At 41.0% G+C, this 27,072-nt stretch overlaps 1 protein-coding gene across 5 annotated transcripts in view; it reads left to right on the top strand.

The window, feature by feature from the left end:
• Positions 1 to 27,072, top strand: part of HIVEP1 (HIVEP zinc finger 1) — a 278,338-nt gene that overhangs the window by 198,708 nt on the left and 52,558 nt on the right. For all 5 annotated transcript variants that reach the window (XM_075585698.1, XM_075585700.1, XM_075585699.1 and 2 more), the window contains 2 exons: positions 19,730 to 25,578; positions 26,832 to 26,959. In XM_075585698.1, the coding sequence (XP_075441813.1) occupies positions 19,730 to 25,578; positions 26,832 to 26,959 (5,977 nt within the window). The remainder of the gene's footprint in view (positions 1 to 19,729; positions 25,579 to 26,831; positions 26,960 to 27,072) is intronic.

The raw sequence follows: 27,072 nt of genomic DNA, 5'->3' as shown, positions 1-27,072 counted from the left end.
TAGCAACTGCTTCTTTTTACAGGAGCAGAGAGTGGTGGGTCTGACGGATATCTGAGCTTCATCTCTCTACGTGTCATAAGCTGGTATGGGGTGAGCCGTGTGCTTTTACTTGCACTCCCCCTAATGGCCATTAAAATGGTTGGAAGGGGGAAATAACGCATTTCTACCTGATTCGATTACCAGCTTCCTCAACTTTTCCTTAAGGGGACGATTCATACTGTACAGGTCTCTCTCTCTGTCCCTTTGTAGGACAAAAATAGAAGGTTGCAAGGCGGTCACTGCTGCCGCCGGGGTATGTGAAAGGAGTGATTCTAGGATTTTGTTGCTCTCTGTCCCTTTGGCCTCCGAGCACAGATTAAACATTCTTGCAAAATATCCTGTACTGAACCCTCTAAATCCTTCCACCAATATTTTTTCTTTTACGGTTCTGGTAGTGATGCACTTCCAGACATGACCCATTATCCTGTGATTTTCATTGACTAGGTCCTTTAGAACCATTGCAGGTGGGATGTATTTAAGTTTCCCATTCTCTTCCCTATATACAGACGAGCCAACGAGTATTCTAAAACTTGCCTTAAACTAGCCAGGTACATGCTGGGTACATTTCAGTGACATTTCTGCAGAGACTAATGGCCCATCGGATTAACACAGCAGTTTGAATGGGACTGCCGGGGACCCCCACTGTTAATCCGATGGGCCATTAGTCTCTGCAGAAATGTCACTGAAATGTTGCAGCATGTACCTGGGTCTTTTTGGTAATTGCCACTGATTTGTTTTAGAATAACTGTCGGCACTACAGTAGTAGCCCTGATATTCTGAATCACAGGCTCCACTTTTTTTACCTTATTATTTTGAGCAGCTCTATAACTTTTTCTCGTTCTGTCTGCAGTGACACTTGTGGAGCTTTACTCGCAGAACTGACCGCATACAGCTTTACATGTGTTAAATGAAACTCGTGGAGTTCCCACACTTGCTGACCTTCCTCATCATCACAGCATGATACCCACCACTCACCTGTGAGGGCTACACTTTGTGCTAAATCATCTGCCCTATTGTTGTGCTTAGCATGAGGGTTAACACTCTTCTGGTGAGCTTTTACTTTGATCAGGGCGACCCGTAGGGGTTATTTCTTTCCCTGATCCCAATTTTGCTGTAGGACATGTTTATGCATCAAAGGTTTAACAGTTGCATCAGTGAATCCTTTTTGTTGCCTAAAGGGCATATAGATCAGCACTATCGGAGTAAATTACAACTTGTTCCTTTGTCCACCTTGTCATTGCGTCTCTTACTGCTTTCAGTTCTGTTCTCTGAGCAGAGAATGAATTGGGTTACGTCATTTTGATCTCTTGTCCAGTTTTGGAGCTCCACAGATCATACTCGGTGTGAAAGTGTCCATCCAGTCATGGTTTTCTCAATTAGATCTTTATGGGTGTGTGTAGTGTCTGCACTGTCAGATCTCCAAACCCTTCCACATGTTCTGTGGCTAATACGCTCCAGTGTACTGTTAACAGAGTCCGTGTACAGTCATCATATCCCTTCTCTACTGCAGTCAGTACTCTAGAGAAGTATCCGGTCGGTATCCACTGTCCTTGTCACTCTTGCAGCACAACTGCAGTGATTGCATCTGGGGGTGTGTACACAAGTACGGCAATGGGCAGGTTTGGGTCTGAATTTTGAAGGGCTGGAGCTTGTTTTAATACCAATTTTAAATTGGTGAATCCCTGTTCACAAGACTCATCTTATGGTAAGGGATATTTATCAGTCTTTCTCTCTCCCCTCCCCTTTAGGCTATGCTTATAGTACCGGCGACGTCAGGCTAATCAAATTGAGATGACTTCCAGCGATTGCGACCAAGCCGTCGCGTCGTGCTTACTTTAAGCGCACGCGACGGCGACAATGCATTTGTCTCGCCGGCACTATAAGTGCAGCCTTAGAAGGCAATAGAAGGCTCTAGCCTTTTCTCCAAAACCTTCTATAAAAGCTCTGCAAAAACCAATAAGCCCTAGAAATTGGCACAGGACTGTAGGTGTCTGCTGTCGAATTTCTGAATCCAATTGTCTTGATGTGGTCTGCAATTCTCCGCCCAACTTTAATGACTACTGTACCACAAGAAATCAGACTGAATCTCTGAGCATCTGTGCTGTTGCAAGATTTAGCTAAAAGCTGCAGTTCAGTCAATATCCAGCATGTGTGTTTTTTTTTTAAATAAATCAGTTCTGTAGTAAGAAAAAATACTTTTAGCATTTTCTGTTTTTAAAAAAACAACTTTGAAAGAACAATTTTCTTGTATTCTATTTTAACAGCCATTTGCTAAGGCACTGCCCCTTCATGTCCTGTCACAAGCCCTGGCACACCCCTTTGTCAGCCCTGTCCTCCCTCTAGCACATGTCAGTGCAGAATTGCTCATGAATATTCATGAGCTTCCACTGACAGACAAGCAGAATATAAACAGATCCCTTCACTAATTATGTCACCAAATTTTGACCTATCAATACATGGAGAACGAATTGACCTGCAGCTCTACAGTTCTTTAGGTAATTAGAGATTGCACACATAAAACTATTGAAGTAAAAAAATAAATTAAAAAAAAGACAACTGCAGCTTTAAGTTGTGTTTTAGGTATTAAAGTGAACAGTTTTTCATGGCAGGCATAAACTTATAGGGGTCCATGATAAAATGGACAAGAATTTGAGCATTCCTTTCAGCCACAAAATATCCGCGGCTCAGTATAAAAAATGCTCATTGGCCTATCTTTGTTCAAATGCATGATATATAAATAATTTTAAAAAATTTCACCAAGTAGACTTAAAGAGGTGGGAACTTCAATTTCTGTGATGTAAAGTTCTCCCATAGGTAGCTTCAAATGTGGTTGGGGTAGGTGCAATATGTGCAAACATTTAACCCTCACTAATACTTTTAGTTCATACACAAATAAAACAGAATATACAGTTAAAGGTCATATTGGTTGTTTGTCTACTTATGTAGTTTAAACGATTTATTGCATGTGTGGACCACAATATGTGTGACACACCACATGAGCAGTTAGTACCAGATTTCTGGAACATCGGCGTAATGTTATTAAAGGTAACTGCACTCATAGTTTGTCCAGACATTTCTTACATTCACACAATAGGACCCGCCATCTTTCAGCATTGTGGAATTTGAATATATCCCTCCCTCTGTATAGGGAGGGGGACAGGTTCAAGCCCCTGTGCAAAAAAAGAAAAGAGATTTATTTTGAATATATAAACTGGATACACTTTCCCCTATGGGTCTCAATGAATGTCTGGACACCAGCACTTTGGTGTGATCATATATTAAATAATTCCAGAGCATTTCGTCTGTATGTTTCCACCCTTGCCATGTCTGTCAGGTGATTTGCATGGTCACTACTTTAATATATTTGAAATTGGATAGATATCCACCTTGGTACCTGTTAATATGCCCTATATCTACTGATTATTGGGGTAATATTGTAATATTATTACAGTGTGTGGTGTATAGCTTCTCTAACTTCTTTTTAACTTATTTATGCATGCATTGCATTTTTATCTGTGTGTTCTGAGCATATTCATGAGATAGATAGATCAATAGATCGATACATAGAGATATAAGGTAGGTTCTACATTGTTTATTTATTTATTTATATTTAAAATGTTATATTGTTTTGTTTACATGTCTCTGTATTGATGAACTGTTTCATTATGAATGAGTTCATTATAGTTTTAATTGTATTTCCCATATGTCGCTGTGGTGAGGGATTGCTTAATTGTTCTACTGTCTCCATGGCGACAATTGGGTATTGAAGACGTTACCCCCTGATGAAGTCGCCATCTCTGTGATGAAACACGTAGGGACGTTACACGTCATCACACTGTCAAGGAACGCTGGTGGATGTGATCTGTCTCTCTCCGACTGCCTCCTCCTACCTATGCGGTGAGCATGTGGATTACGAACAGAAGAGGATCTTCGCCGAAGCCGTTTATTCCAGGCCGGTGATTGCGATTGAGTCTCAGAAATGTTTATATTCATTCTCTGTTTGTGAGTGAGTCTTTTTTACTCTTGATCTAGATTAAATTTATCAATACATTTTTACATTATTGAGCGTGTGATTTTTTTTTTATTTTTTTTTTTTTTTTTTTAAGATTGTTGTTGAATTTGGGTGATCCTATGGAAAGCTGCCCTTAGTCTCCCCTACCATTTCTTACCGGATTTTTTGCATAAATATTATTATATTTATTTTTGTGACTCATCATACTTTGTATGATTTTATACACCAAGAACTTTGTTTTATATAGACACTTGGAGGTTATTCTGACAGATATATATATATCTATATATCTATAGATATATATATATCCAATAAAGAATATCACTTGTGAGCACATTCACATGTCTTAGACAGTTCTGCAACCCTGCCTTTCACCATTATACCTAGCATACAGTGCTCCCACTGCAGCAAGGGATTCTGGGAAATGACATGCAAATGAGCACACAATGTGTCACCTTTTGCCCGGAATATCCATTTACATGGAGCCTTCCTTCAAAGCAGATCACTTCCTGGTTTCCAGTTCAATGTGCCTTGTGCACAAAAGGGAGCACATCTAAGATACCTGGGAGATACTGTATGGTACAGCTCAACCTCGGTAGAACACGATCCGTTACAACACGAATCAGCTTATAACGCGATGCAAGCGTGGCTTCCAATTTTCTTATTTATGAATACTTTACAACACGTTTATTGGTATCTTAAATACTTTATTGTACAATGTATATAATTGTACATTATTTCTAACGCGATCCGCTTATAACGCTATTTGATTATTTGGACCCCTAGCACAGCGTTATAAGGGGGTTGAGCTGTAATAGGATTTTCAAAGGGGAAATACTGTCCATCAGTATGATTAGCTACAGGTGTATGCTGTAGAGCTCAAAAATATGCTTCAACAGTGGAGCTATCCAACAACTGGTTTCTCTCACACTGCTAGAGCTGCTGACAAGAATATCAGAGGTCCTGCTGGACTCGACAGTATCCACTTGCTCACAAGGTACCTTAGGACCTGGCTTGTCAGGATAGGCCATGTGAAAATATTTTAGGAGGAATGGGGTGGCAGTCATTTAAATATATATACTGGGCATATCCTATTGGCATACTGTATCTCCCAGGTTTTTTCGTTTTTGTACACAGGTGTCTCTTCGCAAGCTATTTCAATGTGGGTTTGAGGAGAGATATACAGATGCAGCATTATCGGCGGTCACGCAGCCACCCCTAAATCCGCTGTAGCGGATCTGTGCACGCCAGTAAGGAGACTTAATAGCCCATCGGGATTAACACAGCGGGGGTCCTTGCGTTTCAATGGGACTCATGCTGTACGAATCCTACCAGGTGTCTGTAAGAGAAGAGCAGTAATAGTGAGACTGAATCAGTCACTTTATCTGAGCGCCTATAACAGGCTATCGCGCGTTTTTTATTTTAATAAAACGGTATTGGAGCATGGGGTCTCGGGAGCTGAACCGCATTACATTCAGCCTCGGGGACCCCCAGCTTCCCGAGTTACAGCCCCCGTTATGGGGTGCCGGTATCTCAGCCATGTTAAAATTCTCCCATGTGAAAGCCCACGTGACCGGGACATTTAAACAATGCAGGGAGATACCGGCACCCCATACCCGGGCCAGTGACTCGGGAAGCTGGGGGTCCCCGAGGCTGAAATTAATGTGGTTCAGCTACAGAGACCCCCTGCTTCAATACTGGGTTATCAAAATAAAATAAAAGCAGCTTCATTACCTTAGTGGCTAGCCGCTAAGGCAATGAAGAGGTTAAGCCAGAGTACCTGGTTTATTGTGGGTAGAGGGGATGGGTGAAGGGGGTGGTTGCCCAAGGGATGGTGGTTAGGCCTACCGGGAAGGTTGTTGGAGGGGTTAACCCCTTCATTATCATAGCTGTAGTAACCACTATGGTAATGAAAGGGTTAACCCCTCCCACAACCCAACCAAGAGGCCTAACCACCCACCCGGGGTAACTACCCCCTTCACCCACCCCCAATAAACATTACAATACAATACAAACACCAATACACCCATTGATTGCCTGTGTGGTTACGTATACCCTCAATTCGAGCAAAGGTAACCGCAATGGCAATGAATGGGCACCCTACTACCCAGCCCCTCTACTTCCAACAACCTCCTTTCCCCCAACACATACAGTAAAGTAATGGGCAAAATCCCTATTATCCAGATCTGGATAATAGCACGTTTGCACCTTAAAAAAGAAAACATAACCAAAACGCTACCCAGCCAGCATATAGTAAATTAAAGTTGTACTTACCCCTCCCGGGATCAAGGCCGTCCTCGTCTTCAGTGGACAGTAAAATAGAAAAACTTAACTACTGACCTGCAACCCCATAATCACCTTAGCGATGATTAACCACTGTGGTAATTAAGGGGTTAACCCCCTCCGGCTACCCACCTGGGAGGCCTGAAAGGCCATGAAAAGGGCATAGATAAACACATTGCCAGTTAATGGGTATCCTACAAAAAAAAAAAACACAATTAAATAAAATCCAATCAATGTATTTCTTACCTTTCGTTGGGATGAAAACTCACCCTTCCTCGTCCAACTGTGGCACCAACTCTTGACCCGTGACACAATGATCCTCATCACCAAGATTTGCAGAAATCCATAATCCTCTGTTGATTGCAGAGGAGTCTCCGGTGAGGCTTGTAATATAGTGGGTGCGGGTGCACGTGGCGCGGTTGTTTAGTTTGTAGACGGTAAGTGGTGACGTGCGCGGCTTGGGGGCGTGGCTATGACGTCACAGCATTAGGCTGCACTTTGATTGGTTCATAGAGTCACGTGGCGCGGCGACAACGCGAAAATACAATTCTCTTGTACTTTCTTTGGTCTGCCATAGCGCTCACGGGCGTGCGCGTCTCGACTCTATCAACGTCAGCCTCCCACAGTCAATTGTAATTGAGGCGTGTGTACGCACGGTAGCGCAACAGCGCGCACTATATTACAAGCCTAAGTTTTTTCTTCTTTTTTTCTTTTCTTCCTTCTTTTCTCCTTTGTAATCCAATTGGTCCAGTAGATGTTGATCCGACATCTTCTTGGGTTCAAATGAGACGTGACAAGCCTTTATGTAAGACCTGCGACGTCACATTTGATTGACAAATGGTACACCCCCCAATCCGATTGGATGGTGTACCATATGATGGCTTCCATTTTTTTTAATGATGTGATGTTATCTTAAAGGGATGGAAGCCAGCTAATCAGGATGGATATGCTTCCCTCCCTTTAAGATAACGTCACGTAAAAAAAAAAAAAATGTAAGCCATTGCAATTTAGACCCACCAATCGGATTGGTAGATATACCATGTGATGCCTTACCTTTTTTGGAGTGATGTGACATCATCAAAAAGTGAGGGAAGATAGCCAATCGGGTAGCATGTCTTCCCTCCATTTTTGATGACGTCTATTTGGATTTTATGACATTTGCGCCAACTGAAAATGATTTCGGATTCAGGAGCATTCATACAAATTTTTAACTGTCAAAACCACCTATGTATATCCACCTGCGGAACGCATTTTGATGAAAAGCCAACAACAAAAAATGCCGCCTCTGATTTTGACACGTTTGCCCGTCTCTATTGACTGAGGGAGCGACCTGGAGAACCTTGTTTATTTTCCTTTGTCTAGACAGCTGACAAGTACTTCATTCCTTATGATAGTTTATTTGTGAAGTGCCACCAATGAGGTATAGAGTTATGTATATTACTGAAACATAAACAGTTACAAGCAGGTGAGGGTATACATGCACAAATAGATACAAAGAGGTAACGAGGGCCCTGCTCATGAGCTTACAATTACTTACTTATCACACTGCACAACAATCATGTCAAGTGGATTTTTTAGGAGCTATATTTTTGTATTGTTCAGTTTTGCCCTTGATCATTCTATGTCACTGTTTTAATGCAAGCCTTTTGCTTCGTTAAAGGGGAGAGAGGCTAGTGGAAGAGAGAAAGCAAAAGAGAGGAAGAAGGTGGGTGTTGTAATGATGCGTGGGTTTGAGTAGACGAAGGCTGGCAGCGCTGAGAATTACTATAACACAGCCATAGAGCTCATTTTGGCAATCTAATATTGGGATTTGTGGAGTAATACTGAAGAGCAGTGCAGGTAATCACATTTCTTATCTAAATTATATGATATTGAACGTGATTGTTTTGTCCTGTTCTCTTGAATTTCTTCATTGTGTTATGTTCTAGAATACGCTGTCTAATGCAAGCTAAACTAGTAGTTTTTATATTTTATGAATTTAGGAAGCAAATACCAGAGTTGACATGTATTTAGTATTGATTGTAAAGTTTATTTTCCGCTCACCTTATTGTTCGAGACCTGCAGTGTCCAGCCCCATGAAAGGGTGAGTTAAGTCTAAGATTTAAGCAGAGAATATGTTGTAATTAGTCATATTTTGTAGCAGCAATTAGGCTAATTTAAGGTTTTACGTTTACTTACTGTAGCTGTAGATATAGTGAAAACTTGATGTATTTATACAAAGAATAAAAACAACCTGCCGTGTATTTCACAAAATCTGAATGGTGTGAAATCAAGAACTCTAAAACACTGATCAGAAGAAACACACAAACCTGTAGAAAAGAAGCCTAAGGAACGATATCATATTTTACACTTATCACATAAAAAACCAGGTGATATCTTCAAGTGTGCCTGGCTTCAGTATAGGAGAAAGCATATGTCTGATTCATGGGATGTACACACACACAGAACGTGTGTGTGTGTGTGTGTGTGTGTGTGTGTGTGTGTGTGTGTGTGTGTGTGTGTGTGTGTGTGTACACAAGATCACATCTCAAGTTTAGAAATTTGAGATTAATAGTATCCCATATGTTTTCATTTCACTAACATAAAGAGGCATCGTTTTTTAAGACAGGAATTATTTATTTTTGTTCTGTTACAGCACAACTATATTTTCAATATGTGTGGTTGAAAATAATATACCAGGAAATCTGTAATCCAAATTGTTGTATGTTTAAAGTGTCATTGTGATAGAAGATGCACTTTGTCGTTGTACTGGAAAAGATGTAAGGATAAGTGTGACATTAGTTTGTGGAGTGTTATTGCCATTCTCAGACCATGTATGTAACGCCTTTGCTCTCAGAGGGGCTGGCCACGCCGTGCACAGCAATGCAACTCTGGTAGTGAACAGGGTTAGAACATGAATCAATAACATACAGATGTAGTAAGACATACTGTGCCCAGCACTGCGGACAAAAAAACCTCAAGTCTGCAGCGCTGGGGACAGTGTTTGCCACGATGGCGCTGCGGGTGCTCCATGCTTCCGAATGGGACCCCCCCGTCAGCGTTAATCGTTCGAGGCCGCACCCATCACGTGACCGCGATCAACTGCGGCAAATTGTAAGGTTTGCTACATCTTACATAGTTACATAGTTACATAGCAGATGAGGTTGAAAAAAGACGTTCGTCCATCAAGTTCAACCTATGCTAAATTTAGACAACAGATACTTTATCCTATATCTATACTTACTTATTGATCCAGAGGAAGGCAAACAAAAACCCCAGTGACATATCATCCAATGATATCTCTTAAGGGGAAAAATAAATTCCTTCCTGACTCCAAGAATTGGCAATCGGATTAATCCCTGGATCAACATCCTTCCCATGTATACTTATTTGGTATATCCCTGAATACCTTTCCCATCTAAAAAGATGTCCAACATTTTTTTGAACAAATCTATTGTATCTGCCATCACAGTCTCCATGGGTAATGAATTCCACATTTTAACTGCCCTTACTGTAAAGATCCCTTTCCTTTGTTGCTGGTGAAATTTCCTTTCCTCCATCTGTAACTCGCCTCTTAGAAATTGTGTAATCTCGGCTCATTTAGTTATGTGCAATTATAGTTTACATTCGCTTTAAGTTTGTGGTCGCCTATACTGTGCAGTACCTCTCAACTAAAGTCCTGTTACATTTTAAAGACAGGTGTAAAGAATTATCTGAGCTTGATCAAATGAAGCTCAATCTGCACAAAATCCAGTGTTTTCGGTTACATTGTTTGACTGTGCTTGTAGGTGCAGTGACAAATGCTGCTTTGATCATACTAGAGAATTGTTTAATTCTCATGTGTCAGTAGTGTAGGCAAAAAATGGAATACGGCATTAACAGCCAAATGTATGGAAGGGCATACACAATTAGGATTATTTTTACTCAGCGGTTTTGTGTCCTACATTTGCCTTGACATTATTTTAATCAAATATGTATGCCTTGTATAGAATATTTTGCCTAGAATTATTAATACTAGTATAATGATTCCATTGAAGTGATTGTGATTGATACACAACCTTCTATGTGATAAGCATCAAGTATCTTTCATCGTGCTACAAAGTATTAACATAATTACCAACTTAAATGAAACAGTTACAGCAAGTATTAATATATATATATATATATATATATATATATATATAATATAATTTTTGTTTTCTATGCAAGTTTTTGTTTGTATTGCAATAGATCATAAGACGTGATAGATCATTTGGAAAGTCCCATACATTAATGTTCAGTAAGACTGATTGTTTTGATATATATTTGAAACTTCTGCTTTTTTTTTTTATCTTATGCCAACTTTTGTTTTCCACTGAAAAATAGCTGCTTTCTGCATAAGTCTCTGAATAAGTCAAGATCCCTTATTCAGTCAAAAATGTATTATTCCAATCACATCCTTAATTGGGAAATGATTTTATATATATATATATATAGATATATGTATCTATATATATATATATTTTTTTATTTTTATATATATATATATATATATATATATATATATCAGTGCTGGACTTGCACAAGTGTGATAAAAATAAATTGAATGTGCAAAATGTGAATATATAAAAAATATATATGTCAAGTAGTGATGGAGGATATTGAGCCAATAGGATGCAGCTCTGAGGATACACCTATCCAATTATGGATTAAAAAAAGAAAAAAAGCGCAATCCTATATAGCAATATAAAAATAGCTGGACAATTTAATGAAATAAATGAAAAACTTGGTCCCTGGACCTAAACAGCTAAAAACAATAACAATACATGTATAAAATATAACACACAATGATAGAGGGTATTACAATATTAGGAGATGTGATCAAAAAATATATGACCAAAAAAATGTCCAATAAACTATTGTGGAGGAGTGAAGGATAGAGTCACTTATTCCTTGTAACATAAATACGGATAGGTACCGACAAATGAGGAATATATTGTAGCCGTGCGGAAAGAATAATATATAAGATGTGATACAATTAAATATCAATTGCTGGCTGAAAGATATCCTCCGTGATGTATAAATGCTGAAAACAACAGGCACTAGCAGATGAATAAAAAATAAAGAAATAAAGTGCGCAACTAATAAACCATTTAACCACAACCCATTGATAGTGATATAGTGTTAATAGTGAAATAATAATAATCACAACCCTTCAATCTTAGGGTCTAGATATTTACAAACTCTGTAGATACAGTGGCAGCTGCAGCTGTTAAATGGTCAGGGTGGCTCAGCACTCCAACAGCACTACAGACAGAGAACACAAAAAAAACAGCGCAAACTGCATAGTGAAGTATATCAAATATTATTGATCCATAAAAAAGGTAAGTATTAAGCGTACATTAGGTAGATAGAACAAGCGCATTGAGTGCTAAAGGCACAATGAGTTACCACTCAGCAACAGGCGTTAGGCAGCTCTGGATATCGAAGATTCATGAGGTCATCAGCAGGTTCTCGGTACACGATCCTGCAGAAATCGATTCAATCCGATGGGGCTGTCTTTTTCAGAGGTGTATTCCTCCCAGCGGTGTCAGCAAATGTATATGTGCAAGAAGGAAAGAAAAGACAACCCGTACAGAAAAGGGAAATAATGAATTGTAGCGTGGAACATTTTCTATGGATATATTCATATCCTGAATCTAGTACGACAGCAACCAGAAGATACGGTGCTACACAGATTCCCACCTGCACTCCCCATATCAGCGGAGTAACATGCTTAAAACACAAGTGGCAAATTTACGAGTTTATTACCATACAAAAAGATTTATTTCTAATTTTCTTGATATACTACACCATGGTGGTTTTCTTTCCCCCACAACTTGCGTTTAACTCACTTTCTGAACAATATATTTATTTATATACACACACACACACACACACACACACAAACTATGTAATACAATAAACTCGCAAGACCTAATTTTACTGCATATTTCTGAAAACTGTTTATTTACAAACTAAAAATATCTAAAACATGGGGGGGGGGAGAGAGGGAACCGAAACCAAATAACTCTCATTGTACAAGTAAATGCCTCAATATATGGGGAACTGATGCTAGATGTAAAAATGCTATATTCTGTGATACTTAAGAGACTGATAATCAGTGTAATCTTGCTACCAGTGTCTCTTGTGCTGGGTAGCACTGCACAATGAGTTACCACTCAGCAACAGGTGTTAGGCAGCTCTGGATATCGCAGCAACGAAGATTCATGAGGTCATCAGCAGGTCCTCGGTACACGATCCTGCAGAAATCGATTCAATCCGGTGGGGCTGTCTTTTTCAAAGGTGTATTCCTCCCAGCGGTGTCAGCAAATGTGTCCCCGTCGGACTTCCGGGTCGCGTCAAGATGACATCACGGCGACACACGTTAGTGTCCTCGTGGTACACGTTGATCATGCAATGAGTCCAGTATGCACCAGAGTCCCAATACACCCAATCAATGGGGATAGGAGGTCACAGCACCAACAGTTCGATAAGCCACCAGGCAATATGCCAATATAGCAGTATTGTATTGTATTGTATGTCTTTATTTATATAGCGCCATAAATGTACATAGCGCTTCACAGTAGTAATACATGTCATATAAATAACAAATAATATAAATAACAGATCATGGGAATAAGTGCTTCAGACATACTGTAAAAGTAACATTAAGGAAGGAGTCCCTGCTCCGAGGAGCTTACAATCTAATTGGTAGGTAGGGAGAACGTACAGAGACAGTAGGAGGGAATACTAGTAAGTGCGTCTGCAGGGGGCCAAGCTTTATGTGTCATGTGTCCATGATTATCCAGTGCTACTCATATGCTTCTTTAAGCAGGTGTCTTAAGGTGGGTCTTAAAGGTGGATAGCGAGGGGGCTAGTCGGGTCTTGAGGGGAAGGGCATTCCAGAGGTGTGGGGCAGAAAGTGAGAAAGGTTTAAGGCGGGAGAGAGCTTTAGATACAAAGGGGGTAGAAAGAAGACATCCTTGAGAAGAACGCAAGTCGTGATGGTGCATAGCGAGAAATTAGGGCTGAGATGTAAGGAGGGGCAGAAGAATGTAAAGCTTTAAAAGTGAGCAGGAGAATTGAGTGTGAGATATGTGATTTAATCGGAAGCCAGGAGAGGGATTTCAGGAGGGGAGATGCGGAGACAGATTTAGGAAAGAGTAGAGTGATTCTGGCAGCAGCGTTTAGGATAGATTGTAGGGGAGACAGGTGAGAGGTAGGAAGGCCGGACAGCAGGAGGTTGCAGTAATCGAGACGTGAGAGAGTGAGGGCCTGAGTCAGAGTTTTAGCAGTTGAGTAAAAGAGGAAAGGGCGTATCTTTGTGATATTGCGGAGGATAAAGCGACAAGTTTTAGAAACGTTTTGAATATGAGAGGAGAATGAGAGAGGAATCAAGTGTGACCCCTAGGCAGCGTGCTTGGGCTACTGGGTGAATGATCGTATTTCCAACAGCAATGTGGAAGGAGGTAGTAGGGCCAGGTTTGTGAGGAAGTATAAGGAGCACCAATTAGTGGTTTGTGTCTCTCTCTCTAGTTTGATTATAATTCTGGTATTTTACTAATTTTTTATATACCATTCAATGTGTAAATTTGTCTGCCGTTTTATGGATTAAGATTGTTATTAACATTGTTTTCTTTTTCTTTTAGGTTCTATTTTAGGTTTAAATTCTTTGTCAATAAAATAATGTGTTCAATGTGTTTTGATTGCCAGTGAGTTGCTGGTCTGCTTGGGTTACTCCTCCCCCTTTTCCCACCCCCTTCCTATTGTTATACCGATTGGTAGCTATCAATTAATTACTGTCCAATACGGACAGAGGGAGGTGTACTTAATGCAGACTGAATTCATTGTCAAACTTACCCTGATTAAGTAGCGGGAGCTACGAAACGCGTAGGATTAGTTGATTTTATTATACTATTTAAATTCTTGCTATTGTTGCTATACTGCTACTGTATATTGGCATATTGCCTGGTGGCTTATCGAACTGTTGGTGCTGTGACCTCCTTTCCCCGTTGATTGGGTGTATTGGGACTCTGGTGCATACTGGACTCATTGCATGATCAACGTGTACCACGAGGACACTAACGTGTGTCGCCGTGACGTCATCTTGACGCGATCCGGAAGTCCGACGGGAACACATTTGCTGACACCGCTGGGAGGAATACACCTCTGAAAAAGACAGCCCCACCGGATTGAATCGATTTCTGCAGGATCGTGTACCGAGAACCTGCTGATGACCTCATGAATCTTCGTTGCTGCGATATCCAGAGCTGCCTAACGCCTGTTGCTGAGTGGTAACTCATTGTGCTTTTAGCACTCAATGCGCTTGTTCTATCTACCTAATGTACGCTTAATACTTACCTTTTTATGGATCAATAATATTTGATATACTTCACTATGCAGTTTGCGCTGTTTTTTTGTGTTTTTTGTCTGAGGCACTAGCAGAGACTGGGGATAGAGGAACGATCTCACCAGATTGTGTATACACGACGAACCCCAGTGGGTCCCTGCGTCCTTCCGTCAGCTACACCACGCAAAAGCACGCTGCTAGGTGACCATGTGATGCTGATCCGGGTAACGAGTTAACGAATCACAGTGCTGTGCAGTGCTACTCAGCACAAGAGACACTGGTAGCAAGATTACACTGATTATCAGTCTCTTAAGTATCACAGAATATAGCATTTTTACATCTAGCATCAGTTCCCCATATATTGAGGCATTTACTTGTACAATGAGAGCTATTTGGTTTCGGTTCCCTCTCTCCCCCCCCAGGTTTTAGATATTTTTAGTTTGTAAATAAACAGTTTTCAGAAATATGCAGTAAAATTAGGTCTTGCGAGTTTATTGTGTTACATAGTTTGTGTGTGTGTGTGTGTATATATAAATAAATATATTGTTCAGAGAGTGAGTTAAACGCAAGTTGTGGGGGAAAGAAAACCACCATGGTGTAGTATATCAAGAAAATTAGAAATAAATCTTTTTGTATGGTAATAAACTCGTAAATTTGCCACTTGTGTTTTAAGCATGTTACTCCGCTGATATGGGGAGTGCAGGTGGGAATCTGTGTAGCACCGTATCTTCTGGTTGCTGTCGTACTAGATTCAGGATATGAATATATCCATAGAAAATGTTCCACGCTACAATTCATTATTTCCCCTTTCTGTACGGGTTGTCTTTTCTTTCCTTCTTGCACATATACATTGCGTTCTGGGAAAAGGGGGCTCTTTTTGTGTTTCAACATATCTTCTATATTTCTTGCTCAATCCCATGAAAATTTGCACAGTTGTAGGTTGGTTACTCTATGTAGATTTACACTATATAAGCACAATAAAGATGTAGCCATGCCTGGTTTTGGCTACCATTCTGCCCTCCCTGACATGTAAGCCCTGGTAACAGCGCAGGCAATGTCAGGACCCATCCAGGGATTTTCCCCACATAAGCAGCTTCCTTGAGTGATAGGGGAGGAGATGGGACACGGCCTGTGTTCTGCCCAATCCTGGGCTCAGACCTTGTACCTTCCCCCTCTGTACTTAAGGAGCTACACTTTATAAATGTAGTCAGTGTCTCTACCCCTGAGAGAGACAGGCAGTCACACAGGGGTGTATCTATCAGTGGCTACTGTCCCAGGTTTTTCTAAACACAATATATATATATATATATATATATATATATATATATTTATGTATAAGCACAAAGAAGGAAAGAGTATCCCAATAGAGCACATGGGTGTACCAAAACTATCACAAATTTTATTTCACATCTTATTAAAGACAATACAAAAAGGATTAAAAAGTGGCAGGAACACCATATATATATTTTATATATATATATATATATATATATATATATATATATATATATATATATATATTTATAACTGAAAATCTTGGTTGTGAGTGTCTGTAGAACATTTGATTGGTCCGTCGGTCCGCCCGCCCTCCCACGGCTCTCATTGGCTGGTGTGTCTGCCCCTCCCCCCCGTGTGTCCCGCCCCCCCACGGCTCTCATTGGCCGGTGCTCTAGCCCACTGTTACATTCACACACCACACCGCATGTCCGCAGCCTCACACACTCCACGCCTTTGAGCCCGCTCCCCGGCGTTCTCCCTTCCCCCGGTGCTCTCCCTCCCACAGACTGCTCCCACTTCCCCCCCCCCCTCGAACCGGTGTCCCCCCCCCCAGAGAATGCTCTCTCCAGCTTTCCCCCTCCCCCCTCTTAGAGCATGCTCGCCCGGCTCCCCATCCCCGAAAACGCTTCTCCGGCTCTCTCCGCCTCTCCCTTCACCGGCTCCTACCTGCAGCCAGAGGGGAGTGAGATGCATGGCCTGGGGGTGAGATGTGTGCGCCTCCGCTGCGAGCACGACCACCCAAGCTTCCCGAGAACTACGCCTTCCATGAGTGCGCGTGGGGCTGCCGGGGTAGCTTCGTCCCCGCCCATTACAACCCGGAGGAAGAGGCCGGCCCGGGAGGCGGTGGGGAGGTGGGGCCGCGGCCTAGCTCCACTGCATCATCCCCAGGCTCAGACCGGTAGCCGGCGGAGGCCAAGAGGGAGGAGAGCCCCAGTGGCAGCCCGAGGAGGAGCGCAGCCGGGTGCGAGGGGAGGAACCGCAGGGGGAGGGTTCTTACACGCGTCCCTGCCTTTCAGGCCCTGCCTTTCACCTCCCCCCCCTGGCCGTGCCTTTCACACTTCACTCCCCCCCTCCCGACCCTGCCTTTCACACCCCCCTCCCCCCCCCCCCCCCCACCCGGACCCGACAGCTGGAAAGTGGATCCAGCGCCAGGTATCCGGGTAATGTCAGGGTAGTTGAAAAGTATCTCTTACCTGCTGGAAGCCCGCGTGGACATCTGCAGAGGTGCGGGGGCGGTGGGGCAGCATCACAGTCATGTGGAGCCCGTGCGGGAGCTGCAGGATTCCATACTGCACTGTGAGCTGGGACCATGTGACCGGAGCAGGAGAAGAAGCTTTCCTTTTGGACACCCGGCTTCTTCTCCTGCTCCGGTCACATGGTCCCAGCTCACAGTGCAGTATGGAGTTCTGCAGCTCCCGCGCGGGCTCCACACTGACCGCTGGTGCTGCCCCACCGCCCCCGCACCTCTGCTTACCTGTTCAGATGTCGCCGTCGGCTTCCTCCACCCCAGGTAAGTTTCCTCCACCCCAGGTAAGTTTCCTTCACCCCCAGGTAAGTGATAAACCGGGTAGCCGGGAACTCAGCCGAGTACAAGGCGCCAAATCCTCCGGGTACCCGTTACCCGGTTTAAAAAAAATGTAGGACCCTGTCCAACACTACACAAAACTAATTTCCCTATTTAATAAACGTTGAGTCAGTGTATGCTTTGGCTTTTTTCCTCTCACAAATTTGTGAAAAAGAGGTTAGGCTCTCTTCTCACTGTTCAATACAAGGGGAAGAGACATCTGAAGCCGTCCCAAAATATCTCCAGCTGAAAAGCAAATTAGTTTGCAAATGTATTATTTTATTTATTAAATGTTTTACCAGGAAATAATACATTGAGTTACCTCTATGTTTTCACATATGTCCTGGGCACCGAGTTATGGTGAAAATACATGGTTACAGTATATTTACAGATGTTTCAGGACAGTTAGAGATAACATATAATTATGGGCGTATGTAACAGTTACAGACCAGATTAAAATGTGAAACAACTGAAGTCTTGAAAAAACAAACTGGTGGTGGCTTTGAGAGTTCCAATATTCAGTATTCACCCAGCATTTAATATGCTCCAAACAGTTTTTTCCCTGCTTAGTGAACTGTACAATTATCACTACAGTTTTTTAGCAGGTTGATTTTAGCTGATTTTTTTTTTTTTTTTAATAGTTAAACAAACCTGAGAAGTGAAAATATTGAAAATCAGTGCAAATATAGTTGGAAAAAACCTGGCCAGCTGCTTAAAGAATTGTGAATAAAGCATAACAACTGAGGCAAAGCTCCTGTCAATGTGTCTATACCGTAGAAAGGCCTGGAAAATCCCACAATGCCTTGCCACAAAATGGCAAGTTGTGTGTGTTAAACGTCCGGATAAGAGACAGCATATGTGAAATAGATAAACTTGCGATTGAAAGAGACCACTTAAACGGGAGAGAAAGAGATGGAGTGAGCGTGCATGAGATATTGTGTATCAGACATTGCTCCAAAATGGGGAAATGACACTGGTTTCATCCCAGATTTACCTGTTGGAATCCCTGATTTCTTCACTATTTCATTGTAATTTGTATCCATGTTTTTACTGCTAGTTTTTATCACTGGTTAGCATCACTCTTTTGTATCTCTGCTGAAACTCTGCTGTATTTGCGTAGGATTATTGCCCTTTTTTTATTGTCCAGAAAATCATGCAAAACTAATCTTTGGTGAATTAGGTGAAGAATGTAAACCTTTTCAGGAGAAGAGCAGCAAAGTTGTTGTGTGTTTTTTCCCCCCCCCTGCAATATTGAATCTGCTTTGTTGGAATTGACTGAGTAGGGCCCTGAATTGCTCCATTTTTGTGGAAAGGCATTGCAGGGTATTGAAGGCATTTATTTAGGGGATTTCACAGGAGGTTTTCCTCATTCACAGGTTTTTTGCCTTGGTCATAGTGCTTTAGGCAGCGTGGCAGGTAATTGTGACAGTGTTTGTTTTTGTTTTCTAATTTCTTTGGGTTGCTTTTCAGATCTGTTTAACTATTTGAACCCTTTGAGAGCCGCCGGAGCCCAACGGCACCAGAGAACCACAACCCCCCCACAGGAGCTCTCCTGGAGTGCTAGGTTCCCGTGACATGGGGGATCTATCATGAGGCACCCAAAGGGTTAAATTAATTTTCAGCTAAGCGTATTGGCCAAAAATATATATTTGTCGTCTTATATTTTATTTGATAATTGTACAGTTCACTTAGCGAAAAATGCTCTTCAGAATTTGTATGTATGTATGAATCCAGAATTTTGCAAATACGACACATTAAATTAATTAGCATTTCGGCTGCACATTCATTTTTCTTTGGGACTGCTTTGGCTGCCTCTTTTAACCCATTATTAAATGTGTAGAATAGAGTATCAGGTCGTTCACAATTTTGCTGCAAAAAGCACACTCTTCTGAGTTTATTAAATAAGGCCCTACATCTATGTTATCTTTTTGGTAAATCTCTGCTTTCTTTCATGTAACAGTTTAAGAGGTTATATGCAAACATATATTTTTTTTGTTCTGGGAATTTTTGGTGAAATGCTTCTTAAAACCAAAATGACAAAACAATTGTGATGAGTTTCACAGTATCTCCAGCATGCTTTGCTAATTCTGTGTTCTTGTGAATAGAAACCTATCTTGTTTGCTCAGTTTATTTGATGAATGACTGTGACTTATAAAAATTAAAATTGCTTCTTCTTTTCTCTCTCCCCCCCCCCCCCCAATAGAAATCTTGGATGTTGGTTCCAGATGTTGCTCAGATGCAGTTAAAGGCGTCAAGCGGAAAAAAATTGTAACAGAAAATCATCTGAAGAAGATACCAAAATCACCATTGAGAAATGCTTCTAAAGAAAAGCAAAGGCATGATATAAAGGCCTTTACAGCTCTTAGTACTTATCCAACTGGCTCTGGAAGCTCCAAAGATAAGGAACTTTTGCTTGTCCCGAAAAGTAAACAAAATACCAGGCAAAGCAAAGGTGGTGATAGTTCTGAGCTAATTGCTGAGTCTGTGAAGAGGGTTTTAATGCAGGCTAAAAAGCATTCCGTACCACCAGACTTATGTAATGGCAGAAGTGAAGACTATGATTTTGGTAACAAATTGACTTTATCAGGGAAAAGATCTACTTCCAGCTCATTACCAAGCAACCAGAAAAGTGCAAGTATTCATTTTGAGAATACCAGAAAATCGTCTTCATGTGCAAATTCCGCTTTTGATGTCTTATTAAAAGCTATGGAGCCTGAACTCAACACATTGACCCAGTCTTGGCCTCCATGCGGTACACAAACGGAAAAACAAGGACTTAATACGATTCCAGCACCTTCAGCAAGTACAGCTTCAAATCCATCCTCTCTTTCTCAACATGAATTTAGTGCTAGATCTTTGTACTATCATTGTGCTGGTCATAGTGGTCAGTTATGCATGTCAGTAAAGGGTGCTCAGCATGCACAGATGCATTCTAGTAGCGAACAACGACATTCTGAGACTGGGCTACAAAAGCAACAACCTTCTTCATGTCCTAGGTTTTCTAGCTCGCTGGACGCTACGAGACACCAACCAGTTTACCGTGTAGCTGTAACCTCTTCAATAGTTCCCCCTTCATCTTCTACTGTATCTCAGGTTCTTCCTTTACCAGGAAATTCTTCTTCCTCAACTAATCACTCAAAGCTGTCTACAAATTCTACATATAGTTTAGCCCAAGTAGCTTCACTTCTCAGTGGTGAGCAAATGTGCAATATTGTTCTAAAAGATCAGAAACCTAAAAAACAAGGTAAATACATTTGTGAATACTGTAACAGAGCTTGTGCAAAACCCAGCGTCCTCTTAAAGCACATTCGGTCCCATACAGGAGAACGCCCATACCCTTGTGTGACATGTGGATTTTCATTCAAAACAAAAAGTAACCTGTATAAGCACAAGAAATCGCATGCACATGCCATCAAGCTTGGGCTTGGCCTTCGGCCAGATTCTGGAGGTATGCTCCTTTCACACGATTCAGAAAAAGCACTTTGTATTCATTCAGATGTGGATGAAAGTGGGGAAAGTGATGATGATTATACATCTGAAGAAAGGCAAGAGGATCAGAATCTTCCTGGAATTGAAGGCTCTGAAATAGTGGACATTTCATCTGATTCTGAAGCAATGTCACAGAAAGAAGGCAAAACTCCCTCACATAGTCCTGATGCAATGTTACACGACACTTCTCTCCGAGAGAAAAGTGCAGAAGCACGATTGACTGCATTACCTAAAGTAGTTATTTATCCCGTGAATGTCTCTCCTCTGAGAGCTGATAGCCCCAAAGTTCTAGAGTCAACTTCTGAACATTTCATAGCGCAAATGCCAGAATTCCGAACAAAGAATAAGAATTCAAATGTATTGCAGATGCGCTCATTAAGTGAAATAGAGCACGTGTCTCCTAATAAGTGTGAATTGGTTCAAATAGAAGATAAACATCCAACAAATGTGGTCACTTCCCATGCACAGCTGCAAAGACAGCAAGCTACAGATTGTTCCCAGGAACAGCAAAACAAATGTCTTTTAAGTCCTAGAAGCTTAGGGAGCACTGACTCTGGTTACTTCTCACGTTCAGAAAGCGCAGACCAAGCAATGAGCCCACCGACTCCCTTCCTAAGACTTCAGCCCACATCTGATAAAGACTTTTCTAAAAATGTAAGTTCCATGCCACACACCGGCATTCCAGTGTCACCTATGATACAACCAGTATATGCTGAGAAACCAACAATTATTACAGGAACAATGCGGCCACCTTCGGGAACAAGAACATTAGAGGAGCGTATTTCAAAGTTAATATCTGACAATGAAGCGGTAGTGGATGACAAGCAGCTAGATAGTGTGAAGCCAAGACGAACCTCTCTGTCTAGAAGAGGCAGCATAGACTCGCCAAAGTCATACATATTTAAGGATTCCTTCCAGTTTGATTTGAATCCTGTTGGAAGACGCACTAGCTCAAGTTCTGACATACCAAAGTCCCCATTCACACCAACTGATAAATCAAAGCAAGTTTTTTTTCTTTCTGTTCCCTCCCAATTTCCGTCTATTGATTGTTTGCCAATTACCAGAAGCAATTCAATGCCCACCACAGGTTATTCAGCTGTTCCAGCAGTAATACCGGCTTCTCACCCTCTTCGAGGAAGTCAGTCGTTTGATGAAAAAATAGGCTCTTTTTATGATGATGTGTTTGTATCGGGACCTGCCACCCCTCAGCAAATTGTGCATCCTCGTACGCTTGTTAGACAGGCTGCTGTAGAAGATACATCAACTACTGAACACTGTGGTCTTGGACCAGCACGGTCAGTTGATGAAACTTATCCTGGGAGTAAAGCTTCACCAGAGGTTTTGCTGCCAAGAAGTAAATCTTTTGTACTTGGGTCCAGTTTAGACAGGATTAAAAAAACACACCTAGGTAGGGGTACAATGTTTGAGTGTGAAACATGTAGAAACAGGTATAGGAAATTAGAAAATTTTGAAAATCATAAAAAGTTTTACTGTTCTGAGCTACATGGACCAAAAAGTAAGACAGTAGCACGAGAAACCGAACACAACTCAACGCCAAACAGTTCACAGTCTCAAATTCTTCACTACAGAGTTGCTAGTTCAACAGGAACCTTAGAGCAGCCACTGCAGTTTAGGAAAAGGAGAAAGATGAAAAGTGTAGGTGATGATGACGAGCCTCAACAAAGTGAGGGTCGTACTACTTCAGAAAATGTGGATGCTCTTAACCGTTCCGGAACTAACAAAACTTCATCAAGTATTACAATATTGGTATCACAATCATGTTCTGTTTTAACACTCAGTCCTCAAATACAGTTGGTGCCAAGGAGCACTGATACTAGCACTGATGTCAATCCTACAACGGAAAAGAACACAAAACCAGCTTCTCAAGAGAAAGTGGAGTTGAAACGTCAAGGAACTGGGATTTCAGTAATTCAACATACTAATTCACTGAGTAGACCCAATTCATTTGAGAAATCGGAATCAATTGAGAGAGTCTCACCTGTACCATTTTATGAATTGAATAAAACTAGTGTACCTCATACCTTAAATGCAGTTGGTGTAATTCATGAAGAAAGGTCTGCTCATCACAGTTCTTCTCAAAACTCCCCTAGTAGGTCAATTGAAATACCTAGATTAGAAGTTCATGAGAGTCAGAAAGTAGCCTCTACTGACAGAGCTGCATTAGTAACACAATCCCGTCTTGTTCGCCAACATAACATTCAAGTTCCAGAGATATTGGTTACAGAAGAACCAGATAAAGAACCAGAAAACCAATTAAATGATCAGGAACCGCAAGATAAATTTAGTTGGCCACAACATAGAGGAAGCCTTTCTAGTTTGCCAACGGAAAAACTTCCCCCAAAAAAGAAAAGAATTCGGCTAGCCGATCTTGAGTACTCCTCTGCTGAATCAAGTTTTGACTCAACGCTTTCAAGGAGCTTGAGCCGCGAGAGCAGCTTATCTCGTGCCTCAAGTTTTTCCGCTTCATTTGATAAGGAAGAATCATCGAAATCCGAGAGTTCGACAAAAGTAGATGTGGTAAACAAATCCTCTGAGTTCCTTACAATTCCAACTGGCTTAACTACCTTTGGTGTTCCAAGGGAAATGAGACGTGCTGCATCAGAACAAATTAACTGTACACAACCTTCAATGGAAGTCACAGACTACAGAAGTAAATCTTTTGATTGTGGAAGTATGTTTCGGTCAAGATCTATGTCACCAACTAATATCATGACTCCCAAATCTACTACTTGTACCGTAAATATAGGGCATGTACCTTTGCTAGAAAGGAGGAGAGGGCCCCTAGTTAAACAGATATCTTTAAATATTGGTCCAGAAAGCAGTGTCTCTCAAACTAAATCAAAACTTCTGAAGAATCTTCAATCTGAAAATCCCACATTGTCACAACCAAATTTACAAACTATAAACAGATCCCTTACAGAAGTAAAATTGTGCTCTAGGGAGGCAGCTAATCAAAAGTCTGTATCTGAGCCACACCTTTCAATTCAAAATTCAAACCTTCCCAGTGTCCCGCCTATTCAGCATTCTGTTTGTTCTGGCTCGGCAAATACAAGTCAGCCACCTTTATTGAATCGTGATTATATAACCTGTATACAAAATTCGACGAAAGGAGAAGACCAAGATAAAAATATTGTTTCCCTTGATATGAATGAAAAAAGAGATTGTTTTGCTCCAAAATATCAACTAAGAATTCAAAAAATCAAAGAAAGCCAATCTTGTACTTCCAAGCCTGTTATAACCATTTTGCCAAATAGGACTCCTACAGGCACCATCAATGAAGCCCACAGTAGCATATCTTTGAACTTAACTTCTGATTTGATTGACATTTTGCCAAATCTTTGTACAACTCATCAAAAACTGAACATATCTGACAAATCTAGTGGTAAGTTTCAAAATACGCGTGAAGTAGTCGTGCCTGTTCATAACTATAGTGATTCTTTATATTATGGGTTTCCTTCAATTACAGCTCTTCCAGAGATTTTAGTGACACAGGATCAAGGGAATCAAATAGTTTACCCTAAAGATAAAACACTGATGCCAAAGTCTCATGAAGAACCCACCAGACTTCTTCCAAGCTCGCACAAAACAAGCATCTATGAAAGTTGTTTTCTGGAATCTGTATGCAGAAAATTACATAGTACAGAATCTCCAACTAGTCTTCAAAAAGTGCCAGTGGCTGGCCTTCTTCCTCAACAGGAGACCTCGGCCTCAAGCAAGCGAATGCTGTCACCAGCGAATAGTTTGGATATTGCTATGGAAAAGCACCAGAAACGTGTTAAAGATGAAAGCGGGGCAGCGTGTAACATTAGTAGTCAACAAGTGAATTTGTTGAGTATGAAAAGTGGAGAACCTGGTAAGCACAAGAAACCAATGCTAGTAAGACAGCTCTGCACCACAGACCCAAGTGAAAGTTTAGATCAAGAAGTTATTCTTACGCCTGGGAAGAATGGTCAGGAAAGTAGTTCTTTAAATATACTATCGAGCGATCTCCATTCTTCAAAAAAAGGTAATGCAGCTGTTTCGGAAAATATAAAGGAGGAGGTAGAAAATGAAAAAAACAAATCATTTGAGCCATCTTATTCTGCAATAAGAACGTCACCAGAATCATCTCTGGTATATACTAAGACATGCGTTTTGAAGTCTATATACAGCAGTCAAGAAAGAAAGTCACCAGCTGCAACTAAGACAGTTCATATTCAAGGCCAAGTACAACTAGCTGCAGCTATATCTATGGTTAACATGGGGGACATGCATCGACTTTCATTCCCAAGCCTCTCGACCTCAACAAGTTTTACTTGGTGTTATCTTTTGAAACGGAAGCCACTACACCTTCCTCAGAATGACCAAAAGATATCTTCTTATGCTTCCTGGGATGTTAATTCCAATAATCCTAATCCACTGGGTTTATCCACCAAGGTGGCACTTTCCCTTCTGAATTCTAAACAGAAATCAGAGAAATTCATCTTTACCCCAGTGATAACCTCACATGCAAGGCGAGACATTGTGGTCTACTCAAGCAAGTGGAAAAACAGTGCAAAAAAGGTAACAAATCTTCTGTTTAGTCAAATAGAAATATAATGTGTTTCTGGTGCTTGAAAAATTGCCCTACACATCATTTAAAGATGAGCAGTAACTTACTTTTAAAGTTATTTTGTTTTTCTTACTGTGAGAATGAAAAGGACATGCGTTGCTCATGTGAATTCTTTTTGGAGAGAGGTGTATGTAATTCAAAATACAGTAGTTGTCTCACATAAGTACCCTCCCTTCATTAATCTGTGTTTGACAGTAAGATCTTCATTCACACGAAAGATGTAAATGAAACAGAACATAAGTCTCTGAATGTTTCCATTGGTTGCATAGGGGCTTATTTATTAAACTCCAATATTGGCAGAAGAAAATCGCAAGAAAATTTGACGCTCTAAAAATCTGGCGTTTTTGCTGTATTCATCACAATTTCACATCTCATTTGCATGATTAGTGCACCTTTGGTGCCATAAATCTTGCCTCTCCACGGTAGGAGACTGTGTGATTTTAGAGGACAGGGACGAAAGAGAGGAGGTATGCAAGCGACATACACCTAAATTGGTTTCTCTTCCCCCTTCCTTCCCTGTCCCCCTGTCCAACTGTCTCTCTGTTTCCCTCTCTTCTATCACCCCATCTCCTCAGGGAGTCCCCCTGACTCAAATGCCACTATTTTCACCTCTTGTGTACCTGAGATATTTACCAGGGAAACAAAATGGATGCCAAATCTCAGGCCAATATGAAGCTGCAACATCATTGGTTGGAGCTTCCTACTGGACAGCCGTTTAAATCCCCTTTTAAAAAACAGGAAGTAATACTGGTAACTTTATCAGTAAGTATCTTGGGCATTAGGGGATCACCGGAGGTATAAAATAGTGTGGTTCAGCTCTAGAAGACCCTCCGTTGGTAAAAAATAAAACAATGTAGGTTCGTTACAATGGATTGTGCCTTTCATGAATTGGCCGCAAATATGCAATTTTGCTATACGTCTCCATTTGCATACACAATTTGCATATCACACAGAAATGCAGAGTGGGGACCAAATTGCATCAAACGATGGCATTATCACACGCTTGGACATGCGAGAACTGTTTAATGAATATGACGAGATAAATTTCTGTACAATACTGCCTGTTTTCTTTACGGAAATGCCATTACCACAGTTCAATGAATAGGCTCCATAATGCTTGATATTCTAAAGGAAATTTTTATTCGTCACTTGAGTAAGTATTTATAAATCTTTAGTTTTTTTGTTTTTTTTTTAATGGCAATAGATATCGCATGACAAGTCTGATGAAAATCAGCTGGGTGACCAGGAAAATTCTGAAACAAGCGCGGACCAAGATAAAGACCCATTTCTTAACAAAAGCGAGCCAAGAAGAGTCAAGATATTTGACGGCGGGCAAGTACTTTTATTTTTGCGAATCTGTTGTAATGCCCTTAACTATGCTATCTTTCAGCTTTGGGCATTACTACATATGTTTAGTGTTTTACGTTACCAGGGTAATCTTTTAT

This window comes from Ascaphus truei, chromosome 2 (genome assembly GCF_040206685.1).
Source record: "Ascaphus truei isolate aAscTru1 chromosome 2, aAscTru1.hap1, whole genome shotgun sequence".
Classification (NCBI taxonomy): Eukaryota; Metazoa; Chordata; class Amphibia; order Anura; family Ascaphidae; genus Ascaphus; species Ascaphus truei.
This window is presented reverse-complemented; position numbering and strand designations above follow the sequence as displayed.